This window comes from Triturus cristatus, chromosome 3_2 (genome assembly GCF_964204655.1).
Source record: "Triturus cristatus chromosome 3_2, aTriCri1.1, whole genome shotgun sequence".
Taxonomy (NCBI): Eukaryota; Metazoa; Chordata; class Amphibia; order Caudata; family Salamandridae; genus Triturus; species Triturus cristatus.
Genome location: NC_140584.1, coordinates 133,325,173 through 133,352,156, shown reverse-complemented (window position 1 = coordinate 133,352,156; position 26,984 = coordinate 133,325,173). Strand labels below are relative to the sequence as shown.

At 42.4% G+C, this 26,984-nt stretch overlaps 1 protein-coding gene across 7 annotated transcripts in view; it reads right to left on the bottom strand.

Annotated features, from left to right (window-relative positions):
- Nucleotides 1–26,984, bottom strand: part of NCAM1 (neural cell adhesion molecule 1) — a 723,973-nt gene that overhangs the window by 178,823 nt on the left and 518,166 nt on the right. For all 7 annotated transcript variants that reach the window (XM_085647346.1, XM_085647349.1, XM_085647344.1 and 4 more), the window contains 4 exons: nt 20,083–20,233; nt 17,809–17,993; nt 13,824–13,920; nt 6,392–6,562 (listed from right to left, as the gene is read on the bottom strand). In XM_085647346.1, the coding sequence (XP_085503472.1) occupies nt 6,392–6,562; nt 13,824–13,920; nt 17,809–17,993; nt 20,083–20,233 (604 nt within the window). The remainder of the gene's footprint in view (nt 1–6,391; nt 6,563–13,823; nt 13,921–17,808; nt 17,994–20,082; nt 20,234–26,984) is intronic.

Here is a 26,984-nt window from a genome sequence, read left to right as displayed (position 1 = left end):
TACAATCTTCCAGCAACTTAACGGGAGGAGATTGTGTGCCTGATGCTGAAACTTGGGGGAGACCCAGCGGACCCTTGCTCATATAGGCCCCTAACCATGGTTAATACAGATCTTAAGATATTGTGTACAATTCTGGCATCCAGGTTACAGGGGGGTGGTTCATAAGTTAGTTGAAGAGGAACAATGTGGCTTTATGCTGGCACGTAGTACCACCTACAATCTGCAGTTTCACCCATGCAGTGCATGACACCTTGGATAGCACGAAGAGGATGGCCTTGGTCTCCTTGACCTCAAAAAGGCCTTTGATATGGTTGAATGGGGCTACTTAATGGCCATGCTGAGAGGTATGGGGATTGGACCCAACTTCTGTGCCTGGATACAACACCTGTACACTGAGCCCTCCATACGTATTAGGGTTGGGGTAAGCTCTCCGAGCTGTGGCTGGTTAGTAGAGCACTAGACGGGGTGTCCTCTTTCGCCCATTCTGTTTCCGCTTGCAAATTAACCCGTTGATTTGTTGTTGCATAGAGAGATGGGACCCTGAGGTAACCGGGTGGGTTACTTCACTCATGTTGTTTCATTGTATGCAGATGACACTTTCATTTATGTCAGATCCCCTGAGGAATCGGTAGTGCTCATAATGCAGTACTTGGGAGCTTTCAGTGGGGTCTCAGGCCTCAAAGTTAATGTCCGCAAGTCACTTTTGTTCCCCTTAGGTGGCCTAGCTGGGAAACACACGGATCGGTTGCCACTTGTCGGGCTCCGCTGGGAAACCAAAGGGTTTTGTTACTTGGGGATTTCGTTTACCCACACCGAGTCAGAGCGCAAGGTCAGGAATGTAGACAGAGTCTTGCGTAGTCTTGAGACTTCAATTGAGTTCTGGAACAAACTCCGTCTTTCTGTGATGGTTAGAGCAGCCTTAGCAAAGAAGGTATTTCTCCTGCGTTGCCTGTACCTCATTCAAAACTCACTTTACCAGCTTGAAGCCAGGTTTTTTCGCAGACTGAACAGCCTGCTGGGTTCCCTATTTAGGGCTGGGAAGCGCAGTCGGCAGTGCTCAAAAGAGACATGAAGGATTGGCTGTCCCAGATATCCAGTATTATTATAATGCAGTGCATTTGCAACACGCCGCACGATGGTTGGCGGAGCCAAACAACTAGGAGAAGCGGCTGCTGGTGGATAGGACTGGGTGGACACTTTGTCGTAGTTGTTGATGCGAGGGGGCAGGTCAGAGCACCCTGTGCCATATCTAGTTAAGGTTACAGCTGAGAACTGGAAAAAGGTGGTCCGGAAAATTATTTCAAGAGCTCCCTTTGACAGAGAGCTGCAACTGTGAGACCTCATACCCTTTCGTGCTATTGATGTTGACATATCCATGGAACAATAAAGAGACGGGGAATGCCAGGTAGCAGGGGGTCTTTATCGTGGGGAAGCTTACATCACATTTCAGGATGCCCAGGACTACTTCAGAGTTGCCCAGGTCATTTTTTACATTACACCAAACTAGAGAGTGTGTCAAAAGAGGTGTGGAGTAATTTCCCTGTGGCGCTGCAGCACTCGGAGGTGCTGGGTGGCCTAATTGTATGAGGGGAGGGGAGACACTTGATTAAGCATTTCTACATGGCCCTCAAAGGCGACATGCTTAAGCAGCCATACACGGTACAAAAGGGGGTGGTGATGGACGGAGCATCAGAACCAATCAAACACTCACACCCAGTCAACAGATCTGGGTTTGATCCATCACCGTTCTTTAGCCCACTCTGCCACCCCAGTTCAGACATGGTCCTATGCAAATCAGTCTGACCCTGGGCCTCATGGGAACAGTCCAGCGCGAACTGCCAAGCCATGCCTTCCCTGGACCGGAGACAAGCTTCCTAGGACCGGTTTACCGCTTTGTTCGCCATAAGTTGGCAGGGTATGCTCAGACGTTGAGTTCCTTGCTCACTTTGCCACTGGATTCAAGCAAGCCTGGCTGAAGACGGCTGAAATGCCAGAAACCGGTCCTAGGAAGCTTGTTTCCGGTCCAGGGAAGGCATGCCTTGGCAGTTCGGGCTGGACTGTTCCCATGAGGCACAGGGTCAGACTGATTTGCATATGGCCATGTCTGAACTGGGGTGGCAGAGTGGGCTAAAGAACGGTGATGGATCAAACCCAGATCTGTTGACTGGGTGTGAGTGTTTGATTGGTTCTGATACTCCGTCCATCACCACCCCCTTTTGTACCGCTTTGTTCGCCATAAGTTGGCAGGGTATGCTCAGACGTTGAGTCCCTTGCTCACTTTGCCACTGGATTCAAGCAAGCCTGGCTGAAGACGGCTGAAATGCCAGAAACCGGTCCTAGGAAGCTTGTTTCCGGTCCAGGGAAGGCATGCCTTGGCAGTTCGGGCTGGACTGTTCCCATGAGGCACAGGGTCAGACTGATTTGCATATGGCCATGTCTGAACTGGGGTGGCAGAGTGGGCTAAAGAACGGTGATGGATCAAACCCAGATCTGTTGACTGGGTGTGAGTGTTTGATTGGTTCTGAAACTCCGTCCATCACCACCCCCTTTTGTACCGCTAAGCAGCCATACACAGCGCAAAGAAAATGGGAGCATGAGTTGGGGAAGCCCATTTCGGACACCAATTGGGCTTGTGCAGTAGCTTTAGTGTGCACAGTATCTTGTAATAATAGATTCAAGCTACTCCTTTTTCATATTTTTTACACCATGCCCACAAATACACCTTTCACAATACATAGAAAGGATCTCTCTACAGGGGATACATGTGTGTGCTGTGGAACCGTGGGTGCTACCTTTTTGCATTTGATCTGGGAGTGCACTGGGGTCCAAAGCTTCTGTTGGCAGGTGCTACCGAAAACTGAGGATGCCACTGGGGTAAAGATCCCTCTAATGCCAATCGCCCGCCTGCTGGGCGTGGTAGATGGACCTAGAGGATGCAAAGTCCCCTACAAGCTCGCTCAGCTGACTCTCCTCCTGGTGAAACGTTGCATGGATATTGGTTGGTTGGGCACTACGGTGCCGCTAATAGGTCAGTGGTTGAGAGATTTCATTTATGGGCGACAGATGAACACCACATTCGGTTTTTCTGCGTTAATGAGAGGACTTGGTTCATTTAAAAGGATGCACTTTCCACTGTCTGGTTCTCTCTGAGGCTGTAATGCTTAACATGAGGAATGTACCCAGTTCTGTAGTTACTTTTGCCTCATATTTTATTGGGACCTTATGTGTGACTATAAAACTGTTTCACTGTACGCTCCTTATTGTTTTTATTGTTTCTTAAGACCAATAAAACACAGTTTTAAAAAAACTGAAAAGCAGGTAAAACAGCATAATCCTGCAATTACAGTTCTTAATCAATTTGCTGAGTTTTCAGCTCAAGGGTAGCTGAGGAGATGGGAACAGCAGTCATTATAAAAATAAAACTCAAAACTTGTATTTGCGTAGATGGACCTGCTATTTAAATTTGATCTCTGTTTGATGCTGATTGTTAACTGATTACATATCATGCTTCTTTAATTTTAAACTAAAATTAGTAGGCACATAGTTACAAGATGTGATGTATTTTAGTAGTATTTCTATTCATGAAGTAATGTGTAGATCTCTTAAAAAGTAACTATTGAACTGTGAACTCTACAGCCAGAACTCCCACGTAATGTGAAGTGTGTAGCAAGTAAACTATGCGTGACAGGGACAGCCAAAATTAGGGGGTCCCAGTCTATTGCTGCTGTCTGTCCCCCTTCCCCTGTCTTGCTACATCTAAATGCATCTGCTTCTGCCAGCGCTATTTTTTCACTTCTTAATGTCAGGGTTTGGAGGACCTCCAGATCATGGACTTCATGCTTTTGGCTAACACCAAGGCCAGGGCAGTACATTTGCAACTGAATTTTTCCTGTTTCAGCTCAGTCATTAAGTCTAGAAGTCATGTTTTGGGTTATTTTGTTTTTGTTTGCCTGTCACGTCTGGTGTTTGCTTGGTGATCTCTTCCCAGAATTTTGGATCTTCAGGCAAGCTCACACCATGTGGGAGAAGGAGGGCTCCTTTCCTACACATCTGGGGCAGATGTGTGGATAGTCAGAAACATGGCATGTATACCAGTTGAAGTCAGCTAGATAAGATATATATAAATAGACTGTATAAGTTTAGGTCTAGCATTTCTAGTTACCCTAGCTCTGTGTTTAAAGTTCAAGACCACTCTCTCTGTCCTTTCCTCATTCAAGTCCCTCACCCATCTAGCCCACAGAGCTTCCATATTCTTCCTCGGAGTTTTCCCGATTTTGTACATCACTGAGATTATTCAGCGTTGCAGTACTCCCCATGTGCGAAGCGTCTGCATTGTTCTGCCTGTTTCAGGCTCTGCTTCTGTGTTTTTCAATGTGATTATGACTGCCTTCCTCTCAGATATGTGTGTAAGAAATTGGCCTGAGGTAGGTTGTATGCCCGTTCAGCTATGCAAGCATCATTAGTATACCAGAGTCACATGGCTGTCTCACCTGATTTATTGTTGTTCGGGACCAGAATGTTCTATCTGCTTTAGCTGAGATTTGTTTGAACGTGCACAGACCCCAACATTGGTAATTTAGGAAAATAAGCCACACCGCTAGCTCTTCTTTTCAGGTATCTATTCCAACTGTATTTGGCTGTTGTGAGAAAGATGTCATATGTCATGCATGCCTTCCACTAAGATGGCTTGCCTTGTAATAGCCCACATTCATTCTTATAGAGATGAGTTGGTCATTAGGGAATACTATGAAAATGTAAAGATTGGTCTATGGCTGATGAGTGTGAATTAATGGAAAACAAGAACTGAGAAACCACATTGGAGGAAACCAAATCATGGAAAACTAATCTGAAGGCAGGATAATTTTAAGGAAATACAAAACAATTGAAAATTAAAGGAAACATAATTCAAAAAGGAAAATCCAAAATTACATTAAAATTGGGTGGAGTCTACCACTGCTGTGCCCTTTTTGGGCTCAAAGATGGGTAATGTTCAGGCTGATGAGGGGTTCTATGAATCAGGAATAATTAGCTTTAGGGCAACAAAAAAAAGGGTTCAGAGCTAGGAAGAGTGCAGGGATGTTTAGGGTTTACAGATGAGTGGTGTTCATGTGTGTGAGGTATTTTTAGGCTTCAGGGATGGGTGGAGTCTATGGCTGGTGAGGGTTTTTTGGTTCAATTATGGGGGTAGCGGCTGCGTTTGTTAGGAGTTTTTAGGATTCAGGATGTGGTGGAGTTTAGGGTAGAGACGGATTTTAAGGATTCAGGGATGAGTGGAATTTAGATGCAGAAAGGAATTTTTATGGTTTAGGGTTGAGTAGTTTAGGGTGATGAGTTCTTATGGGTCATGGATGGCTGGTGTTTAAGGGCAGTGAGAGTTTTTTTTAGGGTTCATGGATGGGTGGGTGGAGTTTGGGTGGGTTGAGGTGTTTTGAGGGGTATGGGATGGGTTTGGTTTAGGCATAGAAAGAGGTTTTAGGTTCAGGAATGGGTGGAGTTAGGGGTAGTAAGACATTTTATGGTCAGGGGATGGTGGATTTCTAGGGTACAAAGGGCCTTTAGGCTTCAGGGATGAGTGTTATTTCGGTGTGGTGAGGGGCTTTAGGGGGCAGGGATTGTTGGTGTTTAGGGGTTGTGAGGGGTCAGCGATGCCTGGTGCTTACGGGTGGTGATGGGTCAGAGAATTAAAAGCATCTGAAGTAATTATCTGACAATGTAAACAATATAAATATGAAATAATGTCCCCTGAACTAAAGCACTAAAATAAATATTTCCGACAGAACTGTTTCTGAAATTAAGACCTTGAACCATTGCTTTTACACTTAAAAAAACATAAGCCTCCAAAAGCCAATTTCGACCAAAAAGACTTTCTATGAATTGGGTTCTACATGAAGGTAAATGCCATTCATTCTGAAGATTTCCATTAAACAGTTTAGAAGAAATGGTATCTCAGTAATGGTATTTCATGAAATCATTTTCCTATGAAATCAAATATAACCGCCTATGGCAGATAGTAACCTGAAGGCTCGCCTTAGTACCAGCCCTACTGGCGTTTCAGAAAAAAATACAGCCTGACTGAACGCCTCACGATTTCTTACACAATAGTTTATGCTAAGAAATGTCCTTTAGCTGTAAAGTTAGATCTATAATTTGTGTGATTAGAGATTGTAACAAAAAGAAAACAGCACATTATCTAAAATTGTCTGTCTGGGTCCCCCAGCAATTGAAATTACACCTAGGTGCAGCAGGAGAACACCTTTATGAAGAAGTTGTACACTTTCTCGTGATAGTCAAGTAGCCATCTCTCTCTTCAGTGTAAGTAACGATAATAAATCAGATAAAATGGGTGCACAGATGCATGTTTATACATTAAAGGCAAACGTGTCTAATTTACCTTCTTTGGCGTCGTACATTCTAGAACTCCACTCCCCTTCTCCAAGTACCCTCCACTCTGCACGATATTTCAGGATGGGAACTCCACCAGTGGCATCAGGCTCATCAAATTCCATCTTTGCGCTGCTGGAGTAGGGCTCCAATTTCAGAATTGAAGGAGAGGATGGAGTATCTTAGAGGAAGAAGAAGAGACAAGTACCATTGTTAGAGCAAGAAGACTGCAAATGCAAATCACATCTAGTTGTGCATCGAAAACAGAAATGTAAGATCAATACAATAAAGAAAGCACAATGAAAAAGTGTTGAACGGGGAATGAGCAATACATTATATTTGAAAGCAAGGGCCAGAATTGTGGGTGCACCCCCGGAGTATCATGGTCCAGGGCAAAAACAGGAAATATGGGGTGTGGGGTATGCCCTGGTGATAGAATAGGCAGGGCTTTTGAAAGTGTTGATGGAATTCAAAGGGCTGAGCAGACGAGTGAAGAGGTGCCATGCTTGTGAATAATCAGAAATGGGATGGGGGAACACTGGCAACCTGGAGGAGATGAGGTTGCACCTTCTACTTCCCCTGCTTCTCCAGCCAGGACATTAAAGGTGTGAAATAAGGTCCCACCACAAGAGAGTTCAGGTTGCTTAGATACTTATTCCACCCAGTCAAATGTCTCTGCATAGTGTATGGCTGAAACGAAGTTCCCATGAACTATTTCCGCCTTACAGCAGTACCAATCCATTGAAAAGAACTATCTCTATCTTTACTTGTTAAAATAAAACACAAGTGCTGTGTTGCCTGCATTAGTCAGGACTGTCTTGTCCAGCAGTAATGTATGGAATACTTGAGAAGAGAAATATTCCTAATTTCCATCTGTTTGATATTTGTTTCCTATGTAGAAGTGGTCCAAATGACACCTACTAATCAAGGGCCGCTAAGTGAGTTAAGAACGCGAGCACCTTGGATTAAGGTGTGCATGCATTCTTTCATTACTATAATCAAGATCTAGGGAGAAGTGAGAGGACATTGTTCAGGCTTCATGTTGGCACCTCACCAGAAGCACATGAAGCATAATGGAAATCAAAGTTTACAAGGGAGCAGGCAGGGGTCAACGTCTTTCTATCAGTAGAAGAACAGTGGGATACCATGAAGTATGATCTGGAATTGCTGAAGAACATCTGGGCATGGACAGTGTTGATGTTTGTTTGCTCTCTTGGTTCCCTAACCCTCAATTAGTAGGCAGTAGATTCCATTCAACTTGAATCTCCAAGGAAGAGTACATGTTGGGAGAAAGCATTTCTCTAATTAACATTTGAATTGCCTGATTTTTTGTTGGTTTGAATCTGTTTATTTAAGTTTTTCATTTATACAATACCATGACACTGCAACTCACGGGTAGCATGGTATACATTGGACATCGAATTCAGGCAGGATATTGTGATAATCACATTATGTCAATAATACAGCTGAGTTACAGTGGTGAGTAAGTTTCAGCAAACCCGTACGATAGGATGAACACCAGAGCTTAGCACTAAATTAAGACACCCGTCCAAGAGGTACATTTCTGTGTGTATAATGGGGCGACTGTATGGCAACCCCTGCAATCTGCAAGTGGAAGAGGCGGTATGCCAGGCGAATCACAGGTGACATTGGAAACAGATTCATACATTTAATAAAAATGTAGCTATAATAACTCTAACAAAACAACTTGAAAGACCCCACGGCTTGGCGACCTGCCACCACTTCTCCCATCCTCCATCTCTGACAGATGATGTGTTAAATACCCACTGCCAATGAACTTGGAAAACTGTGTGAGCGTAAAGGGCATCATGATGAACAAGAGGATAAGCATCAACCAACAACCTTAGTCTACGTATACCGAGCCATGATATCTGCCTTATCTTCTGCCTCACGTGAGTGATTAGATTCCAACGCAGATAAAATAGTTTCCTAGTAAGTGGCAATGGGATACTTTCTAAGCCTCTCTCTGCAGGGCTACACTTTTGGATTGTGCCCAATTAAGCATCGAGCACTCCAAAGCTGCGAACTGTGAGGGTTCAGAGGATTTCCATCTGTAGGTAATAAGACACTTAGCCATTATGAAACCCAAGTCTAGAAAGATGGAAGTCACCATGTGTTTCTTGTGCCTACGATACAATCCCAGGGGGTATATTTCTCACTTGTGCAGATCCGGGCGCTCAGTGCATGCGGAAAAACTTGATGTGATGCTGATTCAGTAGTTATATAAGCAAGAGGAGGCCCAAAGCATATGTAAGCAAGTCAGCATGTGGGTGCAACATGGGTAACTGCGTCCTCTATGTGATAATATCGATTTACATTGGCAGGTTGAGATAGGCCATGTGAACTATTTAAAGATGAATAAGACTAAACCGCGTATTGCGCTGCACATGTCTTGAGCCCTCCAGTAAGGCGTCCCATTCATTATCAATGCAAGGGCGTGTTAAGTCCCAGCGTTGTCGCAGAGTGAGGAGCTGTGCAATAGTGTGGGAGTGGAGGGAATCAGCGAACCAACATATAATCACGTGCAAATATTAGATTGTGAGATGGATGGGCAGTTAGGTGGACATATTGCCCCGGTGGTTCTCTAGTGTGGAAATCAGTGAGTAGTGAAAGAAAAATTGACCCGGAGGTAGGCCATCCTCTTCCGTCAACATGCCGTATGTTGCCAAGATACCATCCCTATACAGGTCCCCTAGTGTGTGTAGGCCCACAGCATGCCAACATTTGAAATGCCTGATACTTATGATATAATATCTATATTTCCACTATTGGATCATGAGCGTGACTAAATTCCAGTGTTGACCCTTCTCCAGAAAAGTAACCTGAAAGGAACAGCAGGGAGCTGAAGACAGAACCAGTTTATTGTGACTCCCTGGTTTACATGTCTTGGAAAAATTGATACATTTTAAGCACAGCACACAGAGGCAAGGATTCCTAGATCTTTAAATGTCAGAAGTAAAACATCTTGATTTCTCTCAAAACAGATAATCAACAGGCAACGAGTTCTGTAACGCTCACTAGTCTACGCGTTTATTCAAACACGTTAACTTCAACACAAAAACACAACCCCCCATGATTCCGCTTAACCTCGTTGGCGCCTTCTGTGCAAGCCACACCGCAACGGTACCTGCATGCTGCCATTAATAACGACTGAGCAGCCTTCGATTTTCCATCCTCCATCAATCACTGCTGGCAGCTGACCCCTTGCAAACACCTCACTTCTTTCCTTGGTGGAACCCTCAGATGTTATCCCCAATTCAAGCTTCAAGAATACTACGCGGACGGCATTCGGCTCCTTGCATGGACGGCAGACTGCCGCTGAAGCACGGCGTAACAACTTACTGGCAAAAGTCAATTCAGCTGCTGTCAGGAGTTCGCAGCGTGAGCGATTACCACTCATGTAAAGTGCTATTTTTATGCGTGTCAAACCTGGAAGGAGAGCAGGTTGTACACTGGGTCTCTTTGATGAGCTTTTTACATTACACCTAACTGGCTTTGGGTTGGTTCCTTTGAGAAGCCACGGACTCAGACATGGTTAAGTAAATTGTATTTACTGTAATCACTTCTGTTCCATTTGGCGCTTTGTATTACCACATAATGGAAACATCACATTACAGTAGTCAGGACCAAACATGTGGCAACAGCTACACAGGGAATTCTGAGGCAAGGAAACCTTGTTTGCAAGCCCCTAGAGTGCTACTTGCCCTGTGTCTTCAAGCACCCCTGATAGCTTCTCTTACACACTGCAGCTATACACTAACAATGGCGAAGCATAATGACCCCTGACTCACCATAGAGTGTCAGAGTCCATTGCCTCATAATACTGATAAGAAGGGAAAAGGGACTTTAGAATTGTGGAAGCCCTATTAAAGAAAATTACTTGACTCTAACAAACAAACAGTATCTCCTCAAGGCTGAAAAACGAAGAACCCTGCATGCACGATAAGCAGAGTCCTAGTTGGTAAGGAGAGAGTAAAGAAAAACGAGTTGAACTCGGTCTGATGCACTGAAATGCAATGAAAAAGGCACCACAGTTGCCATAGAAAGTGCACGTACGCTTAATAAATCCAGGACGCTCCGTCTACTGGAATTTGTTAATTGGAGGATGCCCAACACCCGCTGACTTGATGTGTGGCTCGCTTCTAAGGACTACGCAGAAATTCCACCCCCAAGCACTGCTGTGACCTTCCAAGGATTATTAATGGTGATGTGGAGAAAAGGGAGAGGAAGTGGTGTTCATAGGTTAGAAATGAAAAAATCTATGAACTAAGTTTAGGTGGTACTTGGGATAAGAAGATATGCTTTACTTTTAACAAGCCATAAGAGAAACAAGGTTTTTGTGCTAAGCAGCAACTAGGAGCAAATATCACAAAACAGTGGTGTTACATCATACTCCCAGCAATGGCAATCCAAGCGTCATCTCCACTGGGTTCTAGGTTGTGGACCCACAGGGGCAGAGGACAGGCTGTTGCTAGAGGTGCCAGGTCTCCTCATGGGTCGTTGCCCTTTAACTTCAATAAATATCTACATTTATCTTCATCGCATCAGCATTTATTCTTCCAGAAAGTGGTTCACTGTAGACTAAGCATGCAGGCTTCAGCTCACGGGAAGATCGGCTAGCGTGCACCTGCACCATCAGGATGGGCAGTACGCATGTGCAAGCTGCATGAATGTGCCTGACTCACCAAAGAAAAGGAGTCAAACAGTAGGAAGGCGATTTGGTTGTTTTTTGCAATTTTATTTATATCTATTTCATGATTTAGTTTATTTTGAATATCTTGTACAAGCAGATGGATTATGCATCCTTTCATTAATAAGTGGCATTGTTAAGAAAATATTTCTGCAGTGAACCACTGTTTTGTGATACTTTTAACACAGCCTCAAACCATTACAAATCATGGTACCCAATCAGATAGTGCTGAAAGGAGGGGACAAAAAAATTCGAAGAGTTAATTTAACAAGCGGATGTATAATGGCACCCTACTGCTATCACAGAGGAAACATTCTATATAAAGACTAAATTTCAGTTCTGCGTAATCTTGCCTAGATATCTTCACCAGTGAATTCAGGTACTACTTAACTATCACTGCAAATTTTTGTACATCAACAACAATAGCAAATTTAGGTGAGACATGCCAGGGTTCCTGGACCAACTGTTTACCCAAAAAAACTGCATAAATGTTGCCACAGTAATCGACAAAGCATAAGTTCAGACATTATACCACAATTCACGCATTATAGTAGAAAATCTAAGGAAAGCAAATATAAAGGAAAGTAGTAAAGTGAAATATCAAGCGTAAATGCCTTTCAGCAACACAGCTTTCTAAGATTTCAAAGTAGTACTCAGAAAAATCATTCTAGCGCCTTTAGGGACTAGATAAAGAAGGGGAGCTCATTTTCTCTAACCACTCAACTTTTAGAATCCTAGTGTCACTGCCCACCAGTGTCATTGTTATGAAAACCTTCGGCAAAATACGCTTAGTAGGTAGGGCATTTTTCAATAACAACAAATCGTACATTGCTTTTTATCACTGACATTTCTTCAACTACAAAGGATCTGCTAGTTTGCTCTTCTATAATATTTACTTCACAGATCATGAGTATTTTGTGTTCTTATTTTCCTCTGGTAATAAGTTTTTTTGTATTCTAACTACTGATTTACATGCAATCAGATCCATTAGTAGTCCGGTGGCCACTTGAAGCTGTTAAATAATCACACCACTAACTAGGGAACTGGATGGGAAAAAACATCTATATCTAGTGAACCGTAAGGAAAGTGATGCTGTGCTGAACTGTTGAACAGAATACATTCTATTACTTAGGAAATATAACACATATTGAAATTGTTGATGCAATCATTAATATAAAATTACTGATATTCTACCAAAATGAGCAGTATTAACATTTAGGGCTCATGCATTTTTCATTCTTGACCAATTGAAATTAAATTGCCCATGCTGATGAATATGATTAGAATCTCCTTTGAATAAAATTATGAATAAGAGAAACTAGGTGTGAAAAAACAAATATATAGAGCCATCTATGATAAGCAAGGCTTTTACAAAGAGGAAACAAATTAACAGTCAAATGCATGGCTGACATATAGGACAAGTTCATGCATTAAAATAATGCACAACTAGATGATTTATAAGCCCAGTGTGTATCATTTATGTAGCTGTTCAGGAGAATACAGTTCTGAACTTACACACAGCAATGTTGTTTCAGTTTTACACCATTCTGAACAGTTTTAAACTATCCCAAGTGTTTTTCAAATGCACACGGTTTCATATCATACCTGAGATCTCAAGGTAAGAGGACTTAAAAGGTAACTGCATTGACAAGACAACAACACAGAGGCAGCGGAGGACCCTGTATCACAGAATGGGACAAGTTCTTACTAAAACTAACAGACAAAGTTGATACCAAACCATTTTGATCTGTACACCTATAGTAGCGTAGATGAACGTGAAGTAAAAGAAGAGCACAGAGGGACACACAATCCACCCGAAAGACACCAAACATGTATCAGGGAGATATATAAAATAAATGTATATGCATAATCAGAGTAAAAGAAGAATGGATGAATAATGTCCAAAGGGAAACTAGTTAAATAATTAACACAGGGTAAAATTCTAGAAAATTGAAAAATGCAAAATGTGCATTGATAATGGTTTGGATTTTTTTTTGTATCATTCTAATGTATACCTCTTTATTCTGCTTAAAGAAAGAAATTTCAAATGTAATAATTGTAAAGCATGTGATCTCCAGAATACTCTCACTGAAATGTTAATGTTCAAGAGCAAATAAAAAAGGAAATAACAAATATTTTAAAAATGCTTGAATAAGTTTTAAATAGTTTCAACCCATCTTAAAGATCAGTCAATTTTAACTCTTTCAATATTTCTGTTACCTTCTGATTTGAAAAATAAGGAGTAAAGTATTCTTAATCTCAAATGCTACCTTTAACGTTGCTTAATAATATATGGTAAGATTTATTTTCAAGTCACAAAGGAGTATTTAAACATAGCAGCCAACTTACTAAAATGATTTATACATCTCACTTGAATTTGTTAAAATGGATATTAGCTATAAAATAAAGCAACAAAAATTATTCTGATGGCCCGAGCATCATATATATGGCACACTGTCTCTCAGTGATGACCTCTTCATTTGCATATAGTTTATTATTATTGTTTAAGTATTTTATCAATCAGAAGGAGCTGCATACACAGATGTAGTGGGATACATTTACTCCAGAAGTCAGATTTCCAACAAGAAAAAGCAAAAAATCCTTAGGTTAGTTCAAGCCAACCGGAAGGTGGGTATGTGTTTTAATTTCTCTAAAATGGGTTCATAGTATGAATGCTATCTTTAAGTTGCAAATGTACAATTCTTGTCAGAGAAACATCAGACAGACTCACCAGCTGGAACGAGGATGAACTCCGAAGACTCCTGCCCAATGAGGTTGACTGCTGTGCAGTTGTAGTTGCCAAAATCGTTTTCTGAATCTGGGACAACCTGGAAGAAATTTGAAGTTAACACAAGGGTTAAGGAATTATACAGTAGCTGTTTTACCTTTTTATTAATAGTTCACTAGTTCGGTTATAGGTCACCTGTTCCAATATTGCAAGTTTCTTAGTGCTATTTTTCCATTGCTGGCTTTGAGTAAACCTTCTAATGCATTTTTTTATGATTTTTAGTGACTTTCGGTCAAAGCCTGTACTGTAAGTGTGATTTATTGGTTAATTGCATGAATTTCTGCAAAGACATATTCATTAACAGGTAAGCTCCAAATGTGGCCCACTGAAATGAACAGTGCTCTGTTAACAATATATATATATAATAATATATAATAAATAGAGAGGTAAAGGGGACAGTAGGAGCCTTTGCTCCTTCCCTTGATGGTGCCTTCACCAACCAGTTGTCCAAGTAGGGGTACACTTGATGGACTGTCCTCTGAGGAAAGCCGCAACCAGTACTATGCACTTGGTAAATGTTTGCGGACAGGCAATGAGGTGGACTGAAGTGCCTTGAATTGACAGCGCTCCCCCACCACTGAAAACCAAAATTATTTTATGTTCTTCCCGGCTAAAATTGATGTTGAAAGGGGGAGAGTGAGAAGGGGGTGCCTGCTGCGAGGAGTCAAGTTTGTTTTTGGTTGTTTTGGGAGCGAGATTGAAAGGCACTCCTCTCCTGTCCAGGAGATCAACCATATCCTTTGGTTTCTGCTAGGTGCATAGCCCTGGTCGTATCCAGGCTGACTTGGGAATAATATTCCCAGCATTAACCACCATAGTGACTGAAGCTTCCACTATTGGCCAGGATTCTTTGTGAGCCGCGTAAACATTGTTCAGCAAGGACGATGATACTTGAGGTTACCAGGAGATTTTGCCCCATCCGTATCTGTTTTAATACTCTGCAAGGCATCAACAAGCTTTCCAAACAGGCTGGTTCCAAACAGCATATCCAGTATTTTTTCTTGGACTTTCGGATGGAAACCTGTAGATCTCAGCTATCCCCATCTTCTTAATACAGCCATTCTGGCCAACTGGCAAAAGCTTGCGTTTGAAACGTCCATTGCCATATCATGATTGCTGCTGATGTTATTGCACTCTCTTTGATGATAGCTTCAGCAGTCACCCTCTTATCCTCCAGTATGAAGGTGAATAGTGGTGGGATGTCATGGCACATTTGGTGATCATAATGGCCCAAGATTTCCAAGACATTTGAGACCATGATTGAGGTTGCCACTAAGAACCAAATCTATGACTCAAATTATCTATGTGCTGTCATCCCTACCACTTAGTGCAGAAATTGAGGTGATCAGTTTCCTTGATATGCGCTGGGCTGCAGTCATGATAACAGTGTTTGGTTTGGGATGATTTATAGGACTGACAGGGGTTGAGTTTTGCTTGTTTTCTAAATGGGGCACCACTGCTGAAACTGTGATTGGCATTTTCATCAATTTTAGGTCTTCTGACTAAACAAGGTCCAGTATAGATATGAACCTCGTAGCTTTGCGTAGCTGCTCCTGGAAGTCATTCAGAGCGCTTTGCTGCTCCACTGAAGCCATTTGGAGGCTGAATTATTTAAGCTGCTCTCTTCATCAGCGCATGGAAAGTGACTGAGTCATTCGGAGATAAATCTGGTTCGATGGGTGGGTTGTCACCTTCGTTTGGTATGATAAAAGGCGTCCATCACCTGTTGTGAGGTAAACAAAAATGCAACAGGCACCTGCATTACCTCAGAGTCTGGCTAGAAACAATGAGATGCATAAGATTGAGAAGAGTTATCAGCTACAAAAGTTTGTGCTTCATAGTCACACCCATGATGAGGATCCTCTTCATCCAAGGCAGCTCCCTTAAATTCCAGGAAGTAACACAGATCCAACTGCATAAAGCTGTGGGCAGTGTCAGAGATATCCTAGTCGCAAAAATCCCATTCCAATCCACAATCCAGATTTTGAGTGGGCAGGCTTGCTGTCATCTATAAAGATGAAAAAGTGACTGATGTAGAATAGACGACCAAAGACGGTGTCATAGGCGAGGGTGACATTGTAGATAAGGAAGGAAAGGTCTCTGTCAATGAGGTGATTGTTGAACAAATGAAGGAAACGGCAGGGGTAAAGACATCCTTGGTGTTGTCATCGACGATGATGATCTCTTCATAGACTGCAACGAGGCCTGCCTCATGGGTGACAATGGGAGTGTCGTCGATAACAATGACACAGAAGATACTGGCAGGGACTGGAGTTCAGTAAAGACTTCAACTCAGCTGGATGTTAATGCATGTTTTTGCACAGATTAATGTTCATTCTGTCTAGAGCATTGCATTATTCTGCAGAGACTCCAGTCTTTTTCAGTAAGGAGGAGACTAGAGATGCTTTAGGATGTAAGCCCAACTCTGGAAACTCCATGTTTCCACTCTTGTGCCGCCTTCGTGGATGTTCTTGGTGGCGTACTTTTAACAGAACCATCCCAGATGAAGGGGCATCTTCCTTAGAAGGATGGTGTTTCTTTCTTTACAACACATAGAAGGTCAACCACCTGTCTTTATCCTGCTGAGCCTTTGAAGGAAAGGTTTCACAAATGTTGCAGCGTGATGCCCTGTGTGCTGGATAAAGGCAATTAATACATTGTTCTTGTGGGCAATAAGTGTCGATCTTTTTCTGACTACAGGTACAGCAGGATTTCTCTGTTAGTCATGATAGTTGTTGAAGGGGAAAAGTCTCCCTGATCCAGAATGGAGATTTCCCAGAAAAGCACCCCAAAAACAACTTGCATTGCACTGAAAGCTGAAGATGAGGATGGATACTCTCTAGAGCAGGCCAGAAAGTATCAGGATCGGGTTAGTGTAAGATCAGAGCAGAGATCTACTCAGGGACACCCTCACACACAACATGCAGTGAAAAGATGAGATTTGGTGGCCACTAGGGCGAGTAAAAGAGCGTAGCATCTTTCATATCATTGGTCAAAGTATTGGTTGCTTCAATTGAGGTGGATGTGTTACTAAACACTGTTTTGGAGGCCTATGGACCTATGGCCATATTAACACTGTTTACTGCTATTTATAATTACCAGGGATTCTGAGCATGACAATGGAAAATGATTCAAGCATGTGAGTATAGCCCTCTCGAAGGAGAAAATTGTATGGTAGAAGACAAACAATCTTCAAATGGAAAGTTACTTCATCCAGCATACTGTAAATATGAGAGTAAGATAGGATATGCTGCCATAGTAGAATTTGAGCCTCATCTGTAGAAAGTATTCATTATTGCTAAGCTCAAACTGTGAATACTGTGAAAGAAAGAGTATAGTAGGCCTTGTTACTGTAGCACATGTATAGTTTGCTTTTTGAGTCTATCGCTGTTCTGTGGGGTTGATGCAACAGGTGGGCCGTGCGCATGTACAGAGTCTCCAAGGTGAACGCAAAGCTTGTACTGCCTGTGATAATTTAGCACAGTATATCAATAACTGAACATACAAATATAATGAAGCTCAAAAATTCCACTCCTAGGAAATCATTTAATTGCTCTTAACTGCTGAGAAATTACTAACTCATTCATCACAATACACTTTTAAGGAATGGTACCACACTAACAATTACCGTTATCTCTACTGTGAAATGATCTTGCTGTTCCCTAAACCAACTGAAGTCTTGTTTTTTTATCTCCCAAATGTCATTTTTAGGGCTCAGCATTTTTGGACTAATGGTCGTGAGGTCCAATCAAAATGACACCACTAACAAACTATTTATGTTTAATGAAATGTCAAAGTGTAAACGATCGTCAAACATATAAGTAAATACAAAAAATGTTTTTAAAAACAGAACAAATCACACAACTTAATTTGCCAGGACTAGTTTATAAGTAGAGATTCATCAGGCGAGCAAGCTGACTTTCCTTACCTCGAGGAAGCTGGCAGATGGGGTGTTGTAGATCTTGATGTTGCTGTAGTTGGAGCTTGGCAGGGCCTGCCCATCTCGGAACCAAGAAACAACGGCACTGGGGTAAGCAAAAACCTCGCAGGTGATGTTGACGGCATTTCCTTCCCATGTGTAAACAGCCACTGGGCCCTGCAGCTTGGGGGCATCTGGGAGGCATGGTAGATGATGTGTTGGTCATGTACAAGACAAGTTCTCAAACTGTTTAACATCAGTAAACATTTAAAGCGGCACAGGCAACACGGCCTAAACTCCTTTTATGAAAGCATAATACCCTCTGGGAATTCTTACTCAGTTTTCAGATCAAACGTACTTTGCTTTGCCAAGCTAGATGTTACGAGCCAGTAAGCATAAGACAAGACTTTGAACAGGAGAATCAAAAATATACCTTTACAATACACACTCAATGTCATTTTATCAAAACATTTCAAATTGTGGAAAACACTACTTTTGATTTCCGTGGAGATCACGTTTTAGGAACACACTCAAATAACCCAGTAGAAATGTGTAATAGAACTCATAGCAGTATTCATACTTAAAAATGCTCATTGCACATAGTAGAATGGCAAACATTTAAACGATACCATTAGATCTGTACTTTCCTCTTAATGTTGTGGATATTTCGGGTGCATGTCCCCGGATACCAGAAACATATGTTGGTTTGTAAAGCATTTGGCCACGAATCTTCCCAATACAATGTTTTATTTTGAATTGTTAATATTTTAAATGTGGCACTGGCCAGAAAACAGTTTTGAGGCATATCCAGGAAATCACAAATGTGTGTGGTTGTTATACTGTTTAATGTGCAGTGGGGTGTTGCAGACATACCCTCAGCTGAATGATGACTAAATAAGGTATGGAACTATGCCCATTTGGGGTGGTCTCTCTGAACATGAATAGGAGAGATGAGGTGAGCATAGGCCTAAGAAAATGGAAACGATGAAATGTTCCTTGAAATTACTCTAGAGACAGTTTTCTCTAAAAGCAGCCTGAAGTACAATGTTTGTTTATTGTTGGTTTGGATCAGTATTTACAATCTGTGAAACAAAGGCAAACATATTTGACCAATCTTCGAAAGGAAACATTTAGCAGTTCCCAATGCACTGCCATATTACATGTTAAACTAAATATACTAGTGTACTAAAAGATAGATACATTATTTATTTGGTTAAATAAATAACCATAAGAGATGTAAACAAATAAAAGCATATAAAGATACTAAAAAGTACACATATAATATAAAATACATTGTTTGCGCAACTTGAGACGTAATTAACAAGACAGATACAGTTGATGCAATTAATCCAGTTGCCGCATAAACATATGAGGGATAAATCCAGTGTGTACAAATATAAAAACAAGTAAACATACAGGGGGTTGAGGCCAGGCCCCTGAGATCTTAACAATGTTACTTAAAAAAGTAACCCATGTTTACAAAGGTACGCATATCTCCCAACATAGCGAGAAATAGCATTGCTAGCCTTACTTTTTGGAACTGACCTCTCTCAGGATAGGAACCAGGAACTTTTTCCTAGGGAGGGTTTATCGGATACAGAACATTACTAGATGTGTAATAGACTGCACTGACTTTTTGTCACATTTACATGGGCATAAAAAGCAATCTGCGACCCAACCTTTAGGAAAGCTGATTTGTGGGAGGAGAGTTCAACCTCAACCTGGATAAGAGCTGGTGGTGCTAAACATTGTTCACCCAAGTCAGGTATGGTTCGATGGAGCTGTTTTTGTCAAGGAGTAAGCCTATACAATTGGTTTGCACAGTTCATGATCCTATCTAAAAACGGAGAGACCAGATAAGAAATGTTGTTTGACCCACAGATAATCACCCTTAACAATTAACTCTAAGGCTGTGTGAAAAGGCTGGGGCAGCCCAAGGTTGTAAGTGCAGACATAATGTAACTCAGCCAGCCTTGGACTTGGCCAATGCTAATAAACACTCATTCAAGTATTAAGTAATAAAGCATGAAAGTCACATTTGAAGCTATCATCCTCTTCCATTGTGGTTGGGTTAAATAACTTGCTTGAGAATAATACATATTAGGTGACCACTCAATAATACTAATAAATAACTTATTACAATCTGTTTTTCTGCATGTGTGTGTGCACAGACACACACACACACACACACACACACACACACACACACACACACACACACACACACACACTGAGCTCTGACCACCATCCCCTTAATATGATTATGAAACCTTTTCAACTTACATTGCACCTCAAGGTACATGGCTTGGGAGTCCTGTCCGATGGTGTTGCTTGCAATGCAAAGGTACTCCCCTGCATCGGTGTACTGAATGTCGTTTAGGGTGAGAGACGAGACCCTTGCATGACTGCTGACCACGATACGCCCGTCTAGAGTCTAGTGAGAAAGGAAGAAGGTATTTAATGCATACAAGCAATTAATAAACCACCTGGGGTAGCTAAAAGATTGCTATACAGTTATATTATATCTTTACAGCCCGCTGTACAGGGCTATACCGGCTACTAACGGCCTGCTTGGCAAGGGCCAATAGGAAGGGAGCGCAACTATAAGGCTATTAGGGCAGAATGGCCTGATAAAAACAAAGGTCTGTCAAGAATCAGTGGGGGTTGATATCCTCCCCACAGCAATTTTTGTTGAGGCTGTGGATTAGGACATTGTAATGTTGAAAGCAGCCGACCTTTATCAGTGTTTATAGGCTGCTGCTACTCCATTATTGTCAACATACCAATGTTCTAATCATAGTTAAAGCCCTGATTGATAGTTTGGTGGTCACGTTACTACATCAGAAACACGAGGGATAACCCATTCATTTTATTGCAAGTGCATTATATGCTAAGGCACTTGTAATAAATCAAAAGACAAAGTACCCATCTACCAAACCTAAATCAGGCCCTATAATGCCAAAGATAAGACATCAAGGTCATTCAAAGTCAACAGAAAAAATCTCTTTGTCGCCAATTTGTGTTAAGTTTGGTAGGTGGCCACCTCAATCTCAGGTTTAAATGGGCAACAAAGTTCAGTTTTAGACATCTACCTTGGGGCTTGAAGGCCATGTGGTACAAGAGCCTTATGATTAGTAGATTGACAGAAGGAACTCGTATACCCTCCATCAAATTAACTTCCTAATTGAATATTTGAGCTCATCCTAGGCAAGCATGTATTTAATGAGGAGACAAAAATGGAAAATATCCCCACGGTCAAGCTAACATATTTCTTCCAATGGAATCCAAGAGATCAGAGAATATATTTTCAAACATACCACAGTATTTTTTGCTTTCTCTCAGGTCTTGTGCGTTGTTAATTTGATATAGATTACATTAAGGATTATAATTCGAATATTATTCAAGCACTGGAGCTTTAAGATCCATGTCGCCCATCAGCCATCTGAAGATTGACAGGTGATCTTACTTTAAATAATACCACAGAAACAAACTTGACCTTAAAGTATTGTACAATGTACAAAAAATTATCCCAACAAATTCAGGGCATCTAACATACGGTACACATTCTGCTTTCATCCACTACACTCCAGCTCCCGAGGCCTGTTAGCAATAATTTGTGAGGGTCTGAAAAGGCATGAATGCTGCACAAAAAAGTTAGGCAACAGGACTGCTCGAGCCTCAGAGAAACATATCCGTAGTTTTCCTAAATGTTGTATACAGATACATCATGTTACACAAATACCAAACAGGCCTTTTTTTACTACTGGGGCCGATTACGATGTCATGGAGAAAGCCTCCGACTGATAGTCGGATTCTCCTAGACAGTGTTGGAACCCTTCCCCCCACCACGTCGGATTCCTATCCGCCCGACCAATTACGATGTTCGTGGTAAGAAGGTAAACCGTTTGATCATTCCAAACCTGTTCCGACCGGCTCTCGGAGTATCCGTGTCGGTCGGAGCCGCATCATACAGCTCTACAGACAGCGTTTCCCACCGAGCGATTACGATGTCAGTTTCCAACAGCCTTTCCGAGTCTGCCTGTCAGACACAAAAAGGCTGTCAGAAACTGACATTGGGGGCCCCTGGCAGGCCCCCCTTGAACCTGCAGCCTCCGGTTGGGGGCTAAGGAGGTATCTAAGGGACCCCCTGTAAAATCATGCACAGTGTGGCAGGCACAATGTGGTGCCTGCGACAGGGTGCAGGGTTATCCGCGAACACCCCAGTTCCCCTTAGGAGCCTGTGTTGTCAGTCGGAACACGGGCTACCATAGAAGTCAATAGGACTCTGAACAGTGTTCGGTCGCATCGTAATCGGTCGGGCAGAACCGCCGATCGCGATTCGGTTCAGATAGGATTCTGAGAAGGAGCTGAGCAGGAAGTTTCCGCACAACATCGTAATCGGCTCCTGCATTGTAAACATGTGAAAGAAGGGTGACTGAAAGCAATGCAAGAATGACCTCAGTTTCTCAGAAACCCACGATCAACACTTCCTTAGCAGAGCAACAAATTCACAAAAAGCACATATGACCACGTGGAAGTGTGTGTGTGTGTGTGGTTGTGTGCGTGTGCGTGTGTGTGTGTATATATATACATACTATTTTTTCTATCTACTAAACCCCTTTTGGGATTTACAAAAATCATTTAGCATCACAGAAGGTGTGTTGGGGATCTTTCCCATTCGCAGCAAGAAGGGGGAGGGAAAAGGAGTGGGTGTCCTCCTAAGTATGAATTGCAATTAGATGTATCAATGTATTTTTTTGGGCAGCGTCCTTTTAGGGTAGTGTTTCATGCACCACTGAATGAAGTAGGCAATGTGCTCCAAAATGAGAAACACCTTTTTGTAAACTCGAACGGAGGGGAGGTGGTTTACTGATTCTTGCAAGCCACTATCCCTGTGTTTGTAGTCCACCAGAGGATGTCATAAATAGTCACCTGCCTAATAAAGATTCATTAGGCAGGTTGTTTGCAACCTCCTGTGATTGGAGATTTTACAACACGGCCTATTAGTATATAGATCACATTTGCAATTTGCAACCACTACTTGTTTGTACATAAGGCACCAATTGTTGAAAAATGACTGTGGATGTGTCCTCTCTTATCATCAGTGATTGAAAACAGCATCCTGACTTTCTGATTACAAAGAAGGAACCTGTAGTTTGATGGGGAGAATGAATTATGTTTATTGCACTACATCATGGAAAGGTAGTTCATGACTGAAGGAGCAAAGGAGGGCGGGGGTAAAACATGAAAAATTAAGTTTTTTCAACACACTATTTGTCTCACTGTAGAACTACGGAACACTTTGAGGTGGATGATTTGCTCCTTTGTCAGACTAGACCACTTTAATATTTCAACGTGTACTGCAAAGTTAAATCCCTTATTGTTTGAGGGATTACCCAATTTGATACGCCCACCACTCCAATCAACATTTTCTGGAGGTGGAGGATGAGGGATAAGTAGCAGCGGTCCTGCTCCTTTCACCCTCCCGTCCACCATTCCGCCCACTGCACATACAGAAGGAATGGATGGCACTGAAAGCTGCAGAACTAGCAGAAATCCTGGTCTCTCCCGTTCTAATCCCTACCTCTTGGTTCATTTCTCTGTTGTGAGCAGCTCTTCCCTGCAACAATGCTTATCTGTTCACAAGAAGCATTGCGAGAAGGGGCTGTGTGTCTATCATTCAGCGAGGGGCCAGATGCTCTTTTTTCTTAGCCTAAGAAACTAGACTAAATCATGTTTTTTGTGCTTCATAACTATTTGCACTTTGTGGGGAAAACAGTTGCAGAATTCATGGGAAACACCAGAAAGCCACATACTGCTGAAACAATGACAACATTCTGCAATCAGCAAGGGGTCATTTATGTAGATTTCTCAAGGCATTTCCAAAGAAACAAACATTTGATGACAAAATTATTGACCGAAAGTTTGTATGTGTGTGTGGGTGGGGGGGGGGGGGCAGCTTTACGACATTATTCTTTTGCAAAGAAGATACTGCAACTCTCGTAAGCGGGCAAAAGCATAAGGATCACATATTATTTACAAATTATCCTGGATCCTTCAATAGATTGATTATATCCAACTGTGGTAATTTAGGAAGGAATAGTGATAAATCTGAATTCAGAAACGATTAAACTAATGAAGATTGTTAATGATGAACTACTGAATATGATGAGATGAGTAGCAGCATCTGAATGTAATGGTGGTAGCAGTTTCTACTGTGGTACTAAGCACATTGAGTTGCGGGGACCCATTTTGAGCTAATACAAATTTGCCATGAACAGCAGCTACTTGAGCTCTGGTTGTTCGTTGTGTCCTTGTGCTCCTGTGATAGGATTTTTGTGTGAAAGGTTTTAATTATGCATTAAGCATGATTGCATTAACTTTTGAAATTTTGCATAACACGCGTTAGGCAAAATGCTGGAAATTACGCAAGATTATGCTTGCATAGCAAAAAGTATGCCGGGGCCTATGCTAGATTTGAGGTTTGCAAGCAAAAGATGATCACCTTAATGTGAGACATCAGAAAAAACTGGTATCACAGTTGTGGGACATCCACAGCTCACAAAGATAATTGGAGGCTCCTTTTAGGCCCATCAGATGAAGACTCCTAAAGTATAGATTTGAAGGTATGGTCCTCTGTGATATTGGACTTTTTGTACAATGCACTAAATTCCCAGTAGGTCTTTTTCTAAAATCTAATTGTCAAAATGACAAATGCCTCTTAGATACCTAATCAAGTTTTTTTTTAAAAAGTGTAGATAGGTGAACTTAACAAAAACAATGCAGTGTTCCTCCAAAACGTGTATCACTCATGATAAGAAAATTAAGTTTTAGTGGGCTGTTTCAGTGATTGGGGCTTTTATTAAATCATTACAGCATGCTGACCAGGTGGAAGCATAGTGGTACTTCTACATGTGCAATCAAGGGAGTAATTTAAGAATTTCAAAAGGATACAAAACATCAATGTGTCCAAACTTATAATGGTATTCAAGTCTTATATAATGTATAATAGAGGAGCGCAAGGCAACGGAATCTGTCTCGAAATGTAATGGAGACCTGCTTATAAAAAAAATTATTTGTTTAAATATCACCAACAAATAGAAGAAGTGAAGCTATAGGACACCGGCATTTTCATCAGGTTGGTAGAAGCAGCAATTTATTATCTGAATCTTGTGGGAAAGCAGCATGAGGGAGTATTCCAGAAATTACAGTCTTCCATTGAGGAGCAAACAAAAGAAACTGATCTGCATCCAAAAACAAGCATTGGCAAAGCCAGTAGGTTTGCGCCTATGTGAGAGCTATTGGCTTTGGCAATGTGTTTCAGCCATGTTGTACACCAGTGTGGCTGCTGTTCAAACTGGCTAAATGTTAGTGGTGTTGGGTGGGGTAGATTGGGGTAGGCTGGGGTAGAGTGGAGTGTGGTAGATTGGGTTTGATAGAGTGGGGTGAAGTGGAATGTGTAAGAATGGGGAGGTTGGTTTCGGGCTGATTGGGGTAGCCTGTAGTGGAGTGAAGTGAGGCAGACTGCAGTGGAGTGGAGTAGAGTAGATTGGAGTTGAGTGGGGTAGACTAGGGTAAATTGGAGTGGTGTAGGGTGGAGTGGGGTAGATTGGAGTGGGGTAGATGGAGTGGAGTAGATTGGGGTAAATTGGAGTTGGTATATTGGGGTAGATTGGAGTGGAGTGGATTTGGGTAGAGTGGAGTGGGGTAGAGTTGGGTAGAATGGGGTGGATTGAGGTAGATTAAAGTGGAGTGGGGTAGACTGGTGAAGTGCAGAGAGGAAGGTTAGAGTGCAGTAGATTGTGGAGACTGGAATGGGGTAGATTGGAGTGGGGTAGACTGGAGTGGAATAGGGTAGATTGGGGTGGAGTGTGGCAGATTGGGGTGCGGTAGAGCGGGTGTGATAGACTGTGGTGGGGTGGAGTGTAGTAGATAGGGTTGGAGTAGGGTGGAGTTGGATAGATTAGCACCTGGATACCCACACAGGGGACAAGTAGCTCTCTACTAATCTACTGACTGATTGGGGTGAAGTTTGGTAGAATGAAGTGGAGTGGGGTAGATTGGAGTGGATTAGGGTAGACTGTAGTAAAGTGGGGTAGATTGGAATAGAGTGCAGTGTGACAAACTGGGGTAGAGTGGAGTGGAATAGAGTGTTAGAGTGGGGTAGATTATAGTGGTGTAGATTTGGGTTGATTGTACTGGGGTAGACAGGGGTAGAGTGGGTAGACTGCAGTGGAGTAGACTGTAGCTAATTGGGGTCGAATGGGGCAGACAGAAGTGAAGTGGGGTTGGATAGGTGTATTGGGGAGTAGTGAAGTTGATCAGAATAGATTACAGTGGATTGGAGGAGACTGGGGTAGATTTGGTAGATTGGAATGGAGTGGGGTAGATTTGAGTAGAGTGGAATGGGGTGGATTGGAGTGGAGTAGACTGAGGTAGAGTGGGGTAGACTTGAGTGGAGGTAGATTGATTGGGGAAGAGTGGAGTGCGTCAGACTGAGATACAGTGGTGTGGGGTAGCCAGTAGTGGAGTAGATTTGAGTTGAGTGGAGTACAATGGGGTAGACTGGAGTGGAATAGATGGAGTGGAGTAGATTGGGGAAGATTAGGGTAGAGTGGAGTGAAGTGGGAAAGATAGGAGCGGAATAGATTGGGTTGGAGTGCGGTAAAGTGGAGTTGGTAGATTGAAGTGGAGTGGGGTAGACTGGGATAAATTGGAGTGGGGCAGATTGGGGTTGAGTGGGGTAAACTGGAGTTTGGAGGGGTAGAATGGGGTGCACTGGAGTAGATTGCTGTGGAGTGGGGGAGATTGGGGTCATATGGTGTAGATTGAGGTGAAGTGGAGAGGGGTATATTGGAGTGTGGTAGATTGGGGGGACTGATTGGGGTAGGCTGGGGTGGATGGGGTAAATTGGAGTTGGGTACAGTGAGGTGGGGTAGATTGAACTGTAGTAGAGCAGGGTGCAGTAGATTGTAGTTCGGTGGATTGTAAAAGATTGGGTTAGATTAGCGTGGAGTGGGATAGACGGGTGGAGTGAGGTAGAGTGGAGTGGGGTAGATTGTGTTAGAGTAAAGTAGATTGGAGTGGGGTAAACTGCGGTTGCCTGGAGTGGGGTAGATTGTAATGGAGTAGATTGGAGTTGAGAGGGGTACAGTGGAGTGGGATGGAGTGGGGTGGGGTAGACT